Genomic DNA, 15,382 nt, shown 5'->3' on the forward strand with positions numbered 1-15,382 from the left:
CTATTTGAACACATCAGCTCAGTATACCCTTGGTTAAATAACCTACACTTTGCAAACGTCTTTTAAGTCAATCATTTATCAACAAATCAGAGCTGGCTAAATATATGACATCATGGTAGCTCTCCTATGCAGATCTACTTTCAAAGAAATGCTATGCAGAGCATGTAAAAGCAAGGTATATTTTGAGATTCATCTACACTTTCTAGAATTTTTTTAAAAACATACTGTTTATGCTTATAACTATGAAGGGATTTTCTCATATTTGAATGTTCCAATGCTTGGAATAATAGGGCTCCAAAATTTGCTAGCCCATCTCCTTCATGGTAGTAAGCAAATTATCAACTCACATATAAATTATCAATTAATGTAAAAAACATCCAAAGTTTTAAAAGGATGTATTTGAATTAGAAGATATATGTCTTTCTGTATTGGAATTACAGACAGAAACAGAGGAACAATTTCACATCAAGGAAAGGGGAGATAGAAAACCATAACCTTCAGAGAAGGTCTGAAGCTGGAAAAAAAAAGATCATTAAAACATTAATAAAATAGTATATAGTCATGTTGAACCTAGTAGTTTCACCTTTTTACTCTTTCACTCGAATCAAAAGCCTGAGTAACAGATTGCAGGACAAACTTGGGAAACATACTCTACTAATGAAGGCAGCTGCAAGTACTTGTACTGAAACATTTCTGCAGTTGAGGAACCTGAAAAGACCTCCTCCTACACCATGAACTCCTTAATACTTTGACCAGTTTTTGTTTCAAAACTATTTTTTAACTTACCACACCTGCTTTTATTCCTGCAGGAAACAGGGTTTCAACTTCCACAATTGCTTACCTTATAATTTCATCCTGTGGTCCACTGTCCTGAGATCATATATTATTTTATTTATGGTTCACTTCTTAATCAACTATTATGTTATGAGCATTCAGAAAACTTAATTTGGCTGCCTTCTCAGAGAAGAAAATTGCACTACAGACAGAAAGTAATCTTCTTCCTTCATATTAAAACAGCATTAAAGGGTCATTTTTTTACTTTCTAATTTATTCTAAAAAATATTTATCCCATATTTTTGATGTAAAATAAATGTAATTAAATAATTCTCCAGATAAGAACAGTACAATCTATCACATGGCTAGAAGCCTACTATCTCAAGTAAGAGGAGAACGGTCCTGTGGAAGCAGGTAATTTCAGCAGCAAATTTTGATTTTGCGATTCAAATCATGGATTGTTCAACTAAATTCTGTTTTCAGGAATAAAACCTGTATTCTCTTAATACACATACTGACAATTACAGTCCTAATATAGGGACTTTTCCTTTTTTTGGAAAAGAAAAGTAAGCTATGCTTATCATGACTTAGTAGGAATTACGAACTCTGCCTTTGTAGTCTGTCCTGGAAAAAGTGAAGGAATATGGGAGGGGAGGGACTCTTTTCTCATTCATAAGAAAGGCTGCTGTCACTGACCAAGTGGCCGGAGAGTTTTCTTCTTCTCTTTTTTTCCAAATGAATCCCCAAAACTCTCTCCTGGTGGAGGTAACCTTTGAGAAAGTTGCTGGTCTAAGAAGTAGGAGACTTAAAATTCTTGGTACACCCCACAGTTAGGTATTTTGGAAAAAGAAAAGCAGTGCCACTATCCTGTAAAACCTCTCCACACTTCTTTCTCAAGACAGAAAAGTCATTAAAATGTAAACAGTGGGTGTTGTATATGCATATCGACCCAACTATCAAGTAAGGCTTTATTCTTTCTCTCACAGTTTAATGTTAAGGGAACAAAAAAATACTAAACAAATACTTTGACTTAACATTTGAGACAAAATGCCATGTGTCAAATGCCTTTATTTAGTGATCCTTACTGATACAAATCCTACTGTGCACAGTTTTATCACTAGAAGTGACCACTACTGCTCCTGAAGTTTCTCATTATACTTGTGATTAGATGATTTTCAGGATTCTACTTTAATCTTGTAAGTATCAAAATAGCTCTTTTTTTCAGTTACTTTAATGAGATTCCCCACTTCACATTAGCAACTCATTCACAAAGATTGGTAGACAGTTGGTTTTATTACTCTTGTTGATTTTGTTGTGTTCTGTTATCGTATTTTGGACTGTGATAACAAAAATGCATGGAGTATCTGATGCTCCATTAGCATTTCCTGGTCTCCCATTTAAAACCCTTTTCAAGTTCCACTGGACTTCATATGGTTGTTTAATATTGACACAAAAAATAGATGTCATTTACTTATGAGTTATTAAGTAGGTGATTGAAAAATTCCACACACTTCCTGTTTGGAACTAGAAAAATACTTGGTAGAATATCCTGAATTTTAAAAATAGGTAAATTTCATATTTCACAAAACACCACAAAAAGAATGCAGATGTGTATAAAACTGATTCTGAGAAATTCCACCAGTATCTCTTTCAACTGTTCAGAGCAACTTTTAAAGTACGCTTAGAGCACACAATAATTGTTAATTAATGTATTTTGAGATACTGCATTTTACATCTATCCTTTATTTCTCCATACTTAAGAGGGACCCATATGCCAGCAATCATGTAAGTAAAATGAAGACAAAAGTGTTATTTGATAACCGAAATAATAGCACTCTCTCTTCTCTCAGTTCTCCACACAGAGACAATGTCTTTTAATTCATGGTTGTTAGTTTTTGTTCTGTAATATGACTTTGTTATGTAATTACCTAATTGCTCATCAAATTTATTTTAACAAATAGGATTTGATTATTAAAAAAAAATCCATTGATGTGTTATAGTTTTTAACCTCTGATTACACAGAGTGCTTCCTAATACTTCAAGAGGAAGCTCCAAAATCAACTGTTGACTTACAACATTATTTCTCAATATCATTAAAAGATCATCTGTTTTCAGATAAACATGGCTAGAAGAAAGGCACTTCATATTGCAAATTAAGGTTTAGTTTGCCATTGTGTTTCATTTAGAGTATATCTGTTTTAATTTTAAAAACTAAGAAAACCACACACAATGCTTAATAAACATCCACGTATCAGAAATATTCAATATAATTAACTGTAATTCTTCAGCTGTGTTCCTGCGTAAGCAAACCTAAATTGCTGGACAGGGGGTATAACTCACAGAATCACAGAATCTAGGGTTGGAAGGGACCTCAGGGATCATCTAGTCCAACCTTTCTGGGAAGAGCACAGTCTAGGCAAGACGGCCCAGCACCCTGTCCAGCCGAGTCTTGGAAGTGCCCAACATGGCTGAGTCAACCACTTCCCTGGGGAAATTATTCCAATGGTTGACTGTCCTCACTGTGAAAAATTTCCCTCTGATGTCCAATCAGAAACTCCCCAAGATCAACTTGTATCCATCCCCCCATGTCCTCTCCATGTGACTCCTTGTGAAAAGAGAGTCTCCATCTCCTTTGTAGCTACTCCTTAAGTACTGGTACACGGTGATGAGATCCCCTCTGAGCCTCCTTTTCTCAAGGCTGAACAAACCCAGTTCTCCCCTCCCAAATCCCCATAACCTGTATTTATGCAAAAGACATCAGTGACAATAGAGGTCTGCCAAATTGTTCTGAGTTTGCAAATGATCATGAGGTTTTACCAGAGACAAATGAATTTCAAATATATAGATAGCAACACGGAGGTTGGCATGTAAAAACAAGCACTCCAGAAGCAAACTGATTTTTTTCAAAGGTACTTTTATATTCATCAAAACAATGGCAATTGTGAATGTATTTGTTTATGTCCTCAGGCTGATCAATGAAAATCAACAGTCTATACTGCATCCATTTTAAGTCTATTTGAATGATAATTTATGAGCAAATATATTCTTTGTTATCTAGAAGACAAAATAATTCAGGGGTTTTTCTTTGTACTTTGAGAGGCAAAGTCTTTGAGAAAGTTTTTGCTTCTCCTACGCTGCTGAATAGGACTCTCTTCACAATGACAAGAGCAACTAGAATGGTTAAAGACAAAAAAAAAGAAAGCAAAAAAAGAAGGTAGCAGTTACGTGACTTCAAGATTCAGAAAGAGTTAGTAAAATTTTCTAGAAAACAGACAGTTAGGAATGAGCAAGACAAATACCTCTGTGAGAAATATTCTAGTTACATTTGAATCTATTGAGGTCCTTTTCAATGGAACCTTCATTCAAATGTTTGTCTCCACATATTTTTACATTGTCTCTCCACAAAGGGTCAACTACTTCTAGTGTGCTCTTTGCACTCACCAGGGTTAAGCTGGCAGACAGAGACACTCATGCAGAGAAAACAAATGTCTCTGGAGTATCACCTTCCTCTCTTTGGGGCAAGACCACTCTATTTTAAATTGCAACTAGACTGGCTCCAGAATGAGGCAAGGATAAAGCTGAATGCCTCTGCATGATTTGCACTGGAGGCTGCCCCTTTTTTTTTTTTTTTTTTTTTTTTTTTGTGGCAATTGTTCATGTATGTCTCTGGCTACCTATTCTTTCACTTTTGTGGTACTCTTCCTGATTTCTGTGTGGCTTGTTACTAGCGTTCATGAGGTTGAATTTCTTGAAGAAATGTTATTTCTTGAAGAAATAACATCCTGTCCTTTACCATTAAAACAGATTTGGTTTATTCTTTATTTCCATTGTTAAACATCTATTACAGTACCTGCAAAGAAATGTGAGAGTGTCTCTAAGGACATCCAAACAACATTATTAGTGTGAGAATATGATAGCTGGGATAGCATCATGATTTCTTTTTCCAAATTTATTTGAATTAATATGGAGGAATTTGAAAGTTCTCAAATTCCATAGTGTAGCCTTTAACATTTTTTCTCCCAGGATTCATGCATCAGCAGTTTAGTTTTTATATCCCTGTAGGAAGATCATGCTAAATCCTTTCTCTTCCTCAGTGCCACATCAATGCAAATCCACGAAAACATTTCAAGCTGAGGACTGAATGCAACAAGGATTATAGAGCCTGTCCTGTGCAGCAGTGTTGGAAGGACTGCTAGGATGAGTGGTAACAGCAACTTCCCTGTCTAACTTCTTCCAGATACTGCTTGGCATCCAGCAGCCCTTAGAATGTCAAAGATAGGTCTGAATTCTTCGCTGCAAGGCAAAACCTCCTTTATAAGATCAGCCTCCCACATTCTCAAATTTGCTAGTACAGAACCAACACATTGCCCATAACTTGGCGAAAATTTTATACCTGCTTCCCGTTTCCACATCTAGGATTTTGCACATCGCTGTTTCTCAGGAAGCATAAGGTGTTCCATTTCATGTTGATCAAGGTGCCTCTTTTTTTCAAATCCAGTAATTCTGCTGCCAAGCTTTTTATTCTCTAAACATATTTTTTTGTTGTGCAGGGCATAAAGCAGTACTTATATTTCTCTGAATTATCTGGTATTACCATACCTGACTCAAGGAATTTTCTATATTCAGTTATTGTTTCTTTCCCCTTATCCTTCGTTTACTGTCATAAGAACAATTGTACAGAAGATGAATCTTCCTCCACCCATCCTCCCTTCTAATATTAGCAAATTCTACAGTGGAAAAGAAAGGAAAAAGGACAGCATGTGGCTACAAAACACAAACAAATTTTTCTTTTGAAGTCTTTCCTTTATCATAACTATCACTCAAACAGGCTGGCTTATATCAACCTGGAGTTCCTTTCTGCAGTTACAAAAACTCAAAAAAAAACCACCCAAACATCAAAAAAAGGACAAGATCAATTTCATGCAGTATCTCATACTCAGGCCACTCTTTTCCTCCAAGTTACATAATTGCTCTGAATTTGCTTATTTTCCATCCAGGAAAATGTTACATGGAAACACTTTAAGTTCCAATTCTGTCTTGTAATCAACTGCATGTTTCAACATGAGATGCTATGACCTCCACTTGCAGACAGCTTTGACCAGATATAAACCATATCACTTTTAATTCGAAGTGTTTGTCCTAAGATATCTAACCTCAACATTCAGAGTTTCAAAGGATTTAACAAAGCATCCCCCTCTTCTGTCACTCTGAAGCTGCTCTTCTGAAAATGTATACACAGATACCTGGAGCAACCACTGCAGGTAAAAATGACAGATTAATACACACCTCCCTTTTATTTTTCTTTAACAAGTACTGAAGCCAAGAATTGTATACAACTTTCACTAACAAATCTGATTATTGCAACAAAAGAATTTTTCTCATTTGCTTCAAAGTATTCCTCGTGGAATGAGTAAAAACATCCAATCCAATTGTGAAGGATAGTTACTTTCACTTTGTCATCCTCTTCTATTAAGGGGAGGAAAAAACAATATTAATGTTGCGATGACCGATGACCACTATACACTTTAATGGGATCTATCCTGAGAAAGCCAAATTAAATAACAGCTCTTCCAACTCATGATGTCATTAAAATGTTTGTTGGCAACTACAGCCAGAGCTGGATCTGATATACAATACCACAGTCCCAAAAGAGAAAAAATCTTGGGGAACCTGCTTTTCCTCTACACAATGTCAGTCCTTCCAGCTAACCTAATTATTGTGTAGCTATAAAGATTCCTGTATTACTCCAAGCTGTAAACATTTTCTTAATCTGCACACTATATATCAGTACATGTTACTATGATTATTAATAACAAAAAACGTGGTTCTCCACATTTTTCATCAGATTTAAAAGCCTTCTTGAAAGCAAAAAAGGAAAACTGAAGTACACAATCAAATCACAGTAGTATTACATGCAAACAAATACTGGGGTTTGTCACCCACATACTTACTTGTGACCCATTTCATGTGCAATGGTAAAGGCGAGATTCAGACCATTGTCCTCTGCAATTATACATTTTCGTTTTTCACTGCACATTCCACTCAGGTATGCTATACCTAAGAAACATAACCAACCACCACAGTCAATTATTTTTTATTATTACTAACTGTATGTATTATGGCATTACTGACCCCAGACTGGTCTGAAACGTTATTGTGGGCAGACCCATCCAAATATATGAACAGACATCTGACAATGGTTTATTTATTCATAAGCAAAAGCTTATGCAAAAAATTGCATAAAAGGTAACAAAGAAATTCTGAGCAGTGGTAATATTACCTGAGAGTAATGATTACGCAGGCTGCAGAAAATATAATCTTTAAAAGTGTTGCTAGGTACCTTAATGAGATGTGACAGAACACACACACAAATATCAATACTACTGTAAATGAAAATAGGTGTCTACAACAATAGGACAAAAGTCTGAACAGGTACTTCTTCTGACAGACTCAGAAGAACAGAACTCAAAGCATAGAGCCGCACCCCTGCATTGCCACTGTTACATACTGGTACAATGTTCTGCATGTTAATGATTTTAAAAATACGTAAAAGGTGTCACAGACCTAGTAGAATTCATAGGAAACTGCAGCCTGACGAACACATTCATTGTAGACACTATAACACCTCTACTATCTAATACCTAAGTTTCCAAAATATTGAAGCCTGAATGGTAGGCTTTTGAGTTAAAGTTCAGCTTCTAAAAAGTAGAATGTCCGTAACTGTGAAAGCTTGCGGAACATGCAGCTTAATTTGGGTAACAATATATTTTTTCAGACCACAAATACGTTTAGCAGGGACCTATTGTCGTCACTCATTGTTTGAAACACAGAGTAAGCAATCAAAATGCTGTTTCAAGTGTTTGGCCTTCTTCCCAGGAACATCCTTTCAATGGAATGGTGCCCCTTGGATCAACATGTTTGCGGGATGTTTGCATGTAAAGGTCAATTTTGAAATGTTTGACAGTGTTTGAATTAGCATTCTAAGTTAACAAGATAAAAGTAATTCTTCTTACAGTCCTAGTATTTGTCTGTCTGTGAGCACAATGCTTCATCTACCACATGAAATTCAAGTAGTAACCCCATCACTAGTCTCGCAGTGTTGTTCTCAGCAGAGCTGGCTGAAAGTTTTTGGACACAGAACTTGTGTGACAAAAAAATGTTGTTCAGGACTGAACAAAACAATCACAAATTATATTTGAATACAGCAGAATCTGTCAACTTTTACTATTTCTTTCCAAAGAAGGGAGAAAAAGTGAGGCAGGGGTAAATGTAATTTGGAATACAAAAATGGGCAAAATGTTCAAAGCAAAACCCCTGAAGTCCTTCAAATGACACCTCATGCTAAATGTAGGTATCTTTTATATTAACTCTTTTGAAAATCAGAGAAGTAAGAAATGCTCTGATGTGTAATGTTTTATGTCAAATTTTATGCTCCAGTGGCTGAAATAAAAAGAAAAATATTTCTAAAACCATTTTGTGCCTTGTAGTTCCACAATTACATGCATTTTATTCCAAGTTTTGATGAGCAAACTGAAAAAGATAAGAGCTGCTTTTAATACTGTAACTCTATGTAGTAGAGCTGATAGCAATACCAGGAGAAGCAGACATCACAGACCTGACCTCAGCCAATGCCAATACATTTACAAGGTGCTAAAACAGATTAGAAAAATTACTCTTACCATAGGCAAAATCCAGTGCTGCCTTTCAAAGGGTTGCGGGCATTCCTGTTACTATAATGCAGACTGTTTAGAAATACCTTCCTTACTGATGAAGACTATCCTCAGTTGGATAAAACCTACTTGCTGGGCTCTACAGAAAAAGAATGCCCAAACCTCCCCTGCCTGTTGATACTGAGAACTAACTGAAAACTAACTGATGCCCTCTAGCTTTTTCTGGGGAAAAGAAGACCGCTAACCTTGTTTTGGCCTCTGAAGTGGCAGGTTCAAGTACCTTAGCAAGATCTTTCTATGCAACAACATGAGTACTATCAGTTTCTTTCTGCTATCATGCCTGCCCCAAAAGCATGATTCCATGCATATTGCAGGTTTCATACCTATTCTGCAGAAGAAGCAGTCAGCAGGGGTAGGCATTTTCAACATTACTCAATATATAACACCGATACCATTTTTAGACTTGGCATTCCTCAAAGGGAATTGATTCTGTTTGACCTTTCTGAGTGCAACATACAAACATAAACCTGCATTTCATTTAGATTAAATCAGATTTATGATTCTAGAAATGTCAAAAAGCATCAAATGCAATTAATGCTTTATGAGTTTTCCCTATTAAACAAAGTCAACCTCATATGTGAAAGCCACATCCAACAGCAGCTAATGGATGTAAATCAGAGAACTACTAGCCATGAACTAGTTTAATGTCTTGTCCTTGGTTATTTATTTCACATGTAGAGAAAAAGAAACTGACTTCAGTAAGCAGCTGCTCTTGCTTAGTTGTCTCTGCATTAGGTAAGAGAAGGAATTTCTTCTTTAAATGTATATATGTTCAGTGCAGCTTCCTGGGCCTTATTAACACAGCTGGAACTGCTCCGAGGTTAAATACACAAGGAAAAAAAAAAAAAAAAAAAAGAACAATTGCTCCCTTGTTATGATTAAGATATTCCTAGTGAACCCCACGGTCTCAACACACAGCTTCACATTAAAACATTTAGTATCTGAAAAGTATTGGCTAGAAAGCAGTAACATCATCTCAGTGACAATTTAAGGAAGGATCCTCTTTCTCATCTATGAAGAAAGCTGTGTTTTGAAACAAAAAAGGACTGAATGAATACACGCCAAATGTAAAATATTCTGATTACCTCACTCTGTAGACAACTATTTTGCAGGTTATTCAGAAGAAAATACATGCAAAATCAATTAAGAGAGTAAATCTTTACCATCGTGGCCCAGAAGAATCATGCAAGGGACCATGTTTTCTTATCAAACATAAATATCCAAACAAAATACATACTGCTTCAGAAAAACAGAACTTTTGCCAGAGTCATAGCAGTGGCTTATTACTACTTCCGTTACTGCTACCCATAGAGATGGGATGTCACTCTACATAATATGATAAAATTTTATTTAAAATTTTCTGGTTTCTTAATGAACTTCCTCATCACATCATCACACTATGTAGTCTTTCAAAGCAGGCACACATTTACAACTTCTCTGTTGAAAAGCCATGATTCAGCTCACAGGGATGTTACACAAAACACGTTACCTATAAAAGTATCCAAACAAATTTGTCAGCTTTACCTACCATTCATGGCCTGCTGCTCATAACATAAATCCACTACCTATATTAAAAGGCTACCGTCAGCATTGCCTGGAGGAACGAAGACTCCACAGTAAAAAACCCAAAATCTCATTAAGAAATATACAAACATACAAGCATTGCTCTTTCTTACAGGGACCATACAACATGCAAGTATGACTAAAGTATGTCTGCATTTGTAACAATGCATTCTGAAAGGCTAGAGAATGGTCATTATTTTTTCCCTTATAATGATCCAATGAAATGGAGTTCATATTCTGACAGTCTAAATCACACAAATTAATTACTTAGCACATTTGAACTCAGAAGAAATTCTGAACTTCCTTGGTTTCACAACACATTCAACTTGGTTTGTCACACCGTTAACTATGTGCTTATTCTGAATCCCTCCCCTCACACTTGCTCCAAAATCTACTTGCTAATTTTAGATGGTTCTAAAAGAGAAATAGGCCCTTCCACACACCACCAGTTTAATCCACTGATATCACCTGGATATCACCTCTACACATTCCTGAGCTATTTCACAGCTCTTCTGCTTTGGGAACAGTAATCTGCTGTCCAACAGAGTTTTTATTATTATTATTACAAGGCAATAATAACTATAAAAAACACAGAACAAAGTTCTGTAACATATTCTTTGATGGAGAGGGATAGGGGATCACCCAGATAACCCTTCTACTACTGATTAAGAGCAGAGCCTACCTGAATTTCCAGTCCACATGAAATCAAAATTCCATAAAAAACAAATATAAATATTCTGTACCCTTGAAAATACATGCTGAAAGAACTGAAAAGAGCATATGTTTGTATAGCATAGTTCAGGGAAAAAAAAAAAAAAGACATTCCCATTTTAAAGCATTTTTTAATGAAGGAGTATGTTATTTTCTCAGAGGCCTAGGGATAGTACGCTCCTTGCTGTGCCATCTATCCATCCATAAAAACTGTCAAATTTGACCAAGATGAAAAACAGTAAAACAGAATAGCTTTCCAGTGACTACTGCATTCCCTGTCATTTTGGTAAAATAATGAAGCACGCTATCACTACTGAATGCACATTAGATATAATTTCAAGAATATTGAAACTGTTTGTGAACTTCATGAACGACGGATCTCTTTTTATTAAATTAGTATACATAAAACAGATATGTCTTAAGTGCATATTATGAATAAAAGCAATATTTATGTATGGAATTTTCTTCAAAAGTTTCTACACCAAGCTACTTAAACAATAGTATAAAACACTGATGAAATATAAGTAAGCTTGAAGTGGGTAGAAAACATGCAGAGAAACTCATGACAATTTCAATCACAAAATTTCCAGAGAAAATCTTTAGCCTTGAGGAGGTGCCATGCAGCGATACACTCCCAATAGCATGACCTTAGTTTGAAATATTGGTGATGCACAAACCTAGTAAGCCAATGCAACAGAAACATAATTTAATGCCCAAGTACATCTGGCTTTTGATTCCAACGTAAATTAAATTTGAACCGGCAAATCAATGGGCCTGTGAGTATAAATGATAGTACTTAACTGGACTTCACTACTAACCTAACAAATTATTTTTTTTTAGCAGCCCATATGCAGGAGGAAAAAGCTTTCCACAGAGCTGATACTTGAAAGTCGAATTAGCACAAACTGCTCTGAAGAGAGTCCCAGACACTGACCATTTCCAGGAAAAGAAGGTATTGTCAGTCCTCAGTGAGTCAGCAGCCCTTAAATACAACAGCAATCAGAACAACACAGTTGTTAGACCGGAGTCTCAAATGCAAACAAAGAAGCCTAGACATATTTATTTTTTTCTTTTTAAAGTGAGAGATATCAACAGTGATGGTAACTATGGCTATACTTGTGTGTGTATACACACAAATGCATATACACACCAATGCAAGACATTAGAAGAAACAATGGGATAAAATCAAATAAATTTCTGGTTTCACTCAAATGTAAGCAAAATTCTATTAACCTGTTTTGTTAGTTTATGGTTTAGGTACATCTTAGAAAAACTAACGTTTCCAGAAAAATACTTTATCAATAGCTAATAAGTACCTGATTTTATATTTCAGAATAGACTATTAGGCTTACTCTTCTCCCTTTAAACAAACTGCTGCATTTTAATCCTTAGAGTGGGGAAAAAGTCTAAAAATGGTGAGGGCATATCAATGTATGCCATGCACACATGAACAAATTCTGTATGTGTGATTGTATGGTTTTATGTCCTTAAGTACTGCACTGTATAAACAATCCACAGATGTCTAATATGTTATTAGAGGGATGGGATGGCAGAACTGCTGGAAGATATCGATATTCTTTCAAAATACAGCCCACATGGAAAACACTTTTCTCAAGATAAATGCACAGATGAAAGAGTAAGTGAATATTCCCCACTTTCCACCCCTGGCCTTTGCTGACAAATGTCACAGGGATCCCCTGAGCTAAAGGCTGCATCCATACTGTCATCTTTATCAGCCACCAAAGCATTTATTCTCCAGATTTGGCTATTCCTTCTTAACCTGCTTCAGAGCTTAGGTCCATAACATGGGATGGCAAATAGCTCCAGAGTGTAATTGTGTACAAGAGTACATTTTTCTCTTCTTATGAAGACTGCACAGGGGTTATTCTAACTCAAATAGAAAACTGTTCATCTGTCAAAGCCATCTACGCCTTCCTAGATCTGTCAACTATCTCAATGACAAACTGAGAAGCTCTAGCACATTTAGCGACTCCCCAAGCAGAAGCCAGCCACACCTTTTTGACATCTTATAGCCCTCTGTGTACCTTACCTTCTCTTGTTCTGCTATAGTCTTTCTGACAGAAATGGTTACAGTCAAAAGGTCAGGTGTACCATGCATTAAAAGACCAGCATTCTGATTTTCCTACGGTTCTGTATTCTTTCCTAGTCACTCCTAACAGTCACTTTACTCAGCTGATCAGTGAGCTGACATTTTCAGACAACTGTCTACTACCACTCTCTGATCTCTTTCCCGTGTGGTAGCAAAGCCCACAGTTTCACACATGTAAGCTAAAGACTCGGTTTTTGTTTCTTAATATGCATTACTTTGCATTTGGCAATACTTAACTTCATCTGCTCTTTCACCGTCTTTTAAGCATCATGATGTTCACATACAGTTCTTCTCAGCAGCTTCATACTGAACTATCCAGAATGCTTCAAACCATATGAAAGTGTGATAATTAATTTAGCCTTAAACGGGATTCCAATTAAAGTTTACAATTTATTGAATAGAGACAAGCAACCAGCGCTGGATGCACAGGGGATCCTTCTGCCTAGCGTGCATACCGTCATACAAAACTACAGGGTTTATATTCAGTTACTTAATTAATAACAATTAGTAAAAACACGCCTAAGTTTACACTCATTGGTCAGTGATCAGCATCCCACCTGCCGTTGGTCAGCCGTATTTAAATTAGCCACGCTTGCCATGTAGATTAGCCCGCATGCTCTTTACAGGTGGGGGGGGGGCAAGTCTTTTTGGTCCTGAATTGGGTCGGTGGTCGCAATCTCCCCCTGCCGGAATTACCTTTCCCCCAGTTTCCATGCTTCAGCGCCTTCTGAGCCAAGAAGTTCCCTGTTATCACTACTGGCTGATTTGTGGCCTTCCCTTATCTTGGCACTCTCCTTTGTAGCAGGATGTTTCCACTGTTAGTCCTTGAAGTTCTACTGAGTTGTATTCTTTTAGGAGGCTTCTTGTCAATGAAGCATTCATTGCTAATGCCCTCTTGTCTGCCCTAAGCATTATTTATTATCTTGTTAAAATTCTCAGGTGTTAGTTTCTACTCCTAATTAAAATTCTTTCTTAACAACTAACTTAACAAATTGCCAATCAATATTCCAACCATTAAGACAGTTAACAAGTCAATTGAACGGCCCTCAGTTACACAAGCACAAACAGAACGGTCAAATGTTAGAGGGTCACACTTCTCCGTGTGGCCCTAGCATTGTTCCATATTGACACAAATCAGATGAACACATTTTACAAAAGCATACCCAAGCTACCACTATTCCAAATACTTTATGAAGCGAGGCAGCTCTGAACTCAAGGACACCTTTTTCTAATGGAAAGGCTGAAAATTAATTCCCATGTCTTGTTTTTTTAACTTTTAAGCAACAGAAGAAAAAAATGTCTTAAAAATTTAAACACCATCACACTGTAACATGGCTACTGTGTACAGCCACTACATTTTTTAAGTCTTTTAATTGCCTTTTTTTTTTTAAGGCAACATCGCCAAGTGGAAAACTTCTCCATACAACTATGTGCGAACAGGGAAAGACAAAGATGCAAAAGAAACTGAATACTGGAAAATGCAAAGAGAAAACCATGAATTGAAGAAGAAAAGAGTCACAGCTTTCCTTCCCCTACCTTTGACTTTCTTTTGCACCTGTAATCTAGAAACACACACAAAAAACTCGGTTAGCTTGTGTATAATTGATGTTGAAGAGGTCTTAAGTCATTCTGTTCAGAAGAAAATGTGAAAAATCACTGTGTATGGAATAACATGCAATAAAGATTTTCTTTGCTTCCTATTTTCTCATACTATTAATATGAAGGAAAAATAAAATGTAATCTTTCTAAGCCGTAACTCAATCTTCTTCTGACAAATTGAACTAATTTCATCCATTACCTCTTAACTTACTCATTACATGATTTGCAAAAACTATTTTTCTAGATCTTTGTTTTACATGGCATAGAAAATTTTAAATAATCTTGATCTACATTTATAAATTTAACTTTTGGACAGCAGTAGAAAAGCCTATTTTTAGGACTTACACAATAAAGACTTTTAGTCCTTAAATTACATGGGTATATTACAAGAGTGCCTTATGAAAGCTTCAAGGAACTCTGCTGTATACGAACAAATAAGATGTGACTTTGAAAAGGAGACATCTCACTTCTTTGGCAGCAAAACTGAATGGGGCTTTACAAAGTTAAGTGGAAGCTTGTTACTTAAATAGCCAGAAACAGGTTTCAAACTGAGCACCAGTCATTTCAGAAGGGCTCTCACCAAACACATGCATAAATAAATTCTTCTTAAGGATATGCTTTTCATTGACACATTGGACAGACATAACAGATACACAGTTTACTTTGAATGAGTATCACATCTCTCAGACTAAGAGTTGGTGCCCATTTCTGTTGCTGTACATTGACAAAACCCTTGTTACTCCACAGGCAAGATTATGGCAGAGAACACTGCAGTATCACACAGGAAGTATTTTTAACTGCTCAAACTTGCTTTCTGTGTTTTCCAGCTTGGTCTACAGTTAGATTTTCTTTACAGTGGGCAATGTGACAATGTTGTTTTTCAGTCTTTCAGGCT

The 15,382-nt window shown here is 36.3% G+C and overlaps 1 protein-coding gene across 3 annotated transcripts in view; it reads right to left on the reverse strand.

The window, feature by feature from the left end:
• Positions 1-15,382, reverse strand: part of ADAMTS19 (ADAM metallopeptidase with thrombospondin type 1 motif 19) — a 155,348-nt gene that overhangs the window by 72,898 nt on the left and 67,068 nt on the right. For all 3 annotated transcript variants that reach the window (XM_064438674.1, XM_064438673.1, XM_064438675.1), the window contains one exon: positions 6,726-6,831. In XM_064438674.1, coding sequence (XP_064294744.1) covers positions 6,726-6,831 — 106 coding nt within the window. The remainder of the gene's footprint in view (positions 1-6,725; positions 6,832-15,382) is intronic.

This window comes from Phalacrocorax carbo, chromosome Z (genome assembly GCF_963921805.1).
Source record: "Phalacrocorax carbo chromosome Z, bPhaCar2.1, whole genome shotgun sequence".
Taxonomy (NCBI): domain Eukaryota; kingdom Metazoa; phylum Chordata; class Aves; order Suliformes; family Phalacrocoracidae; genus Phalacrocorax; species Phalacrocorax carbo.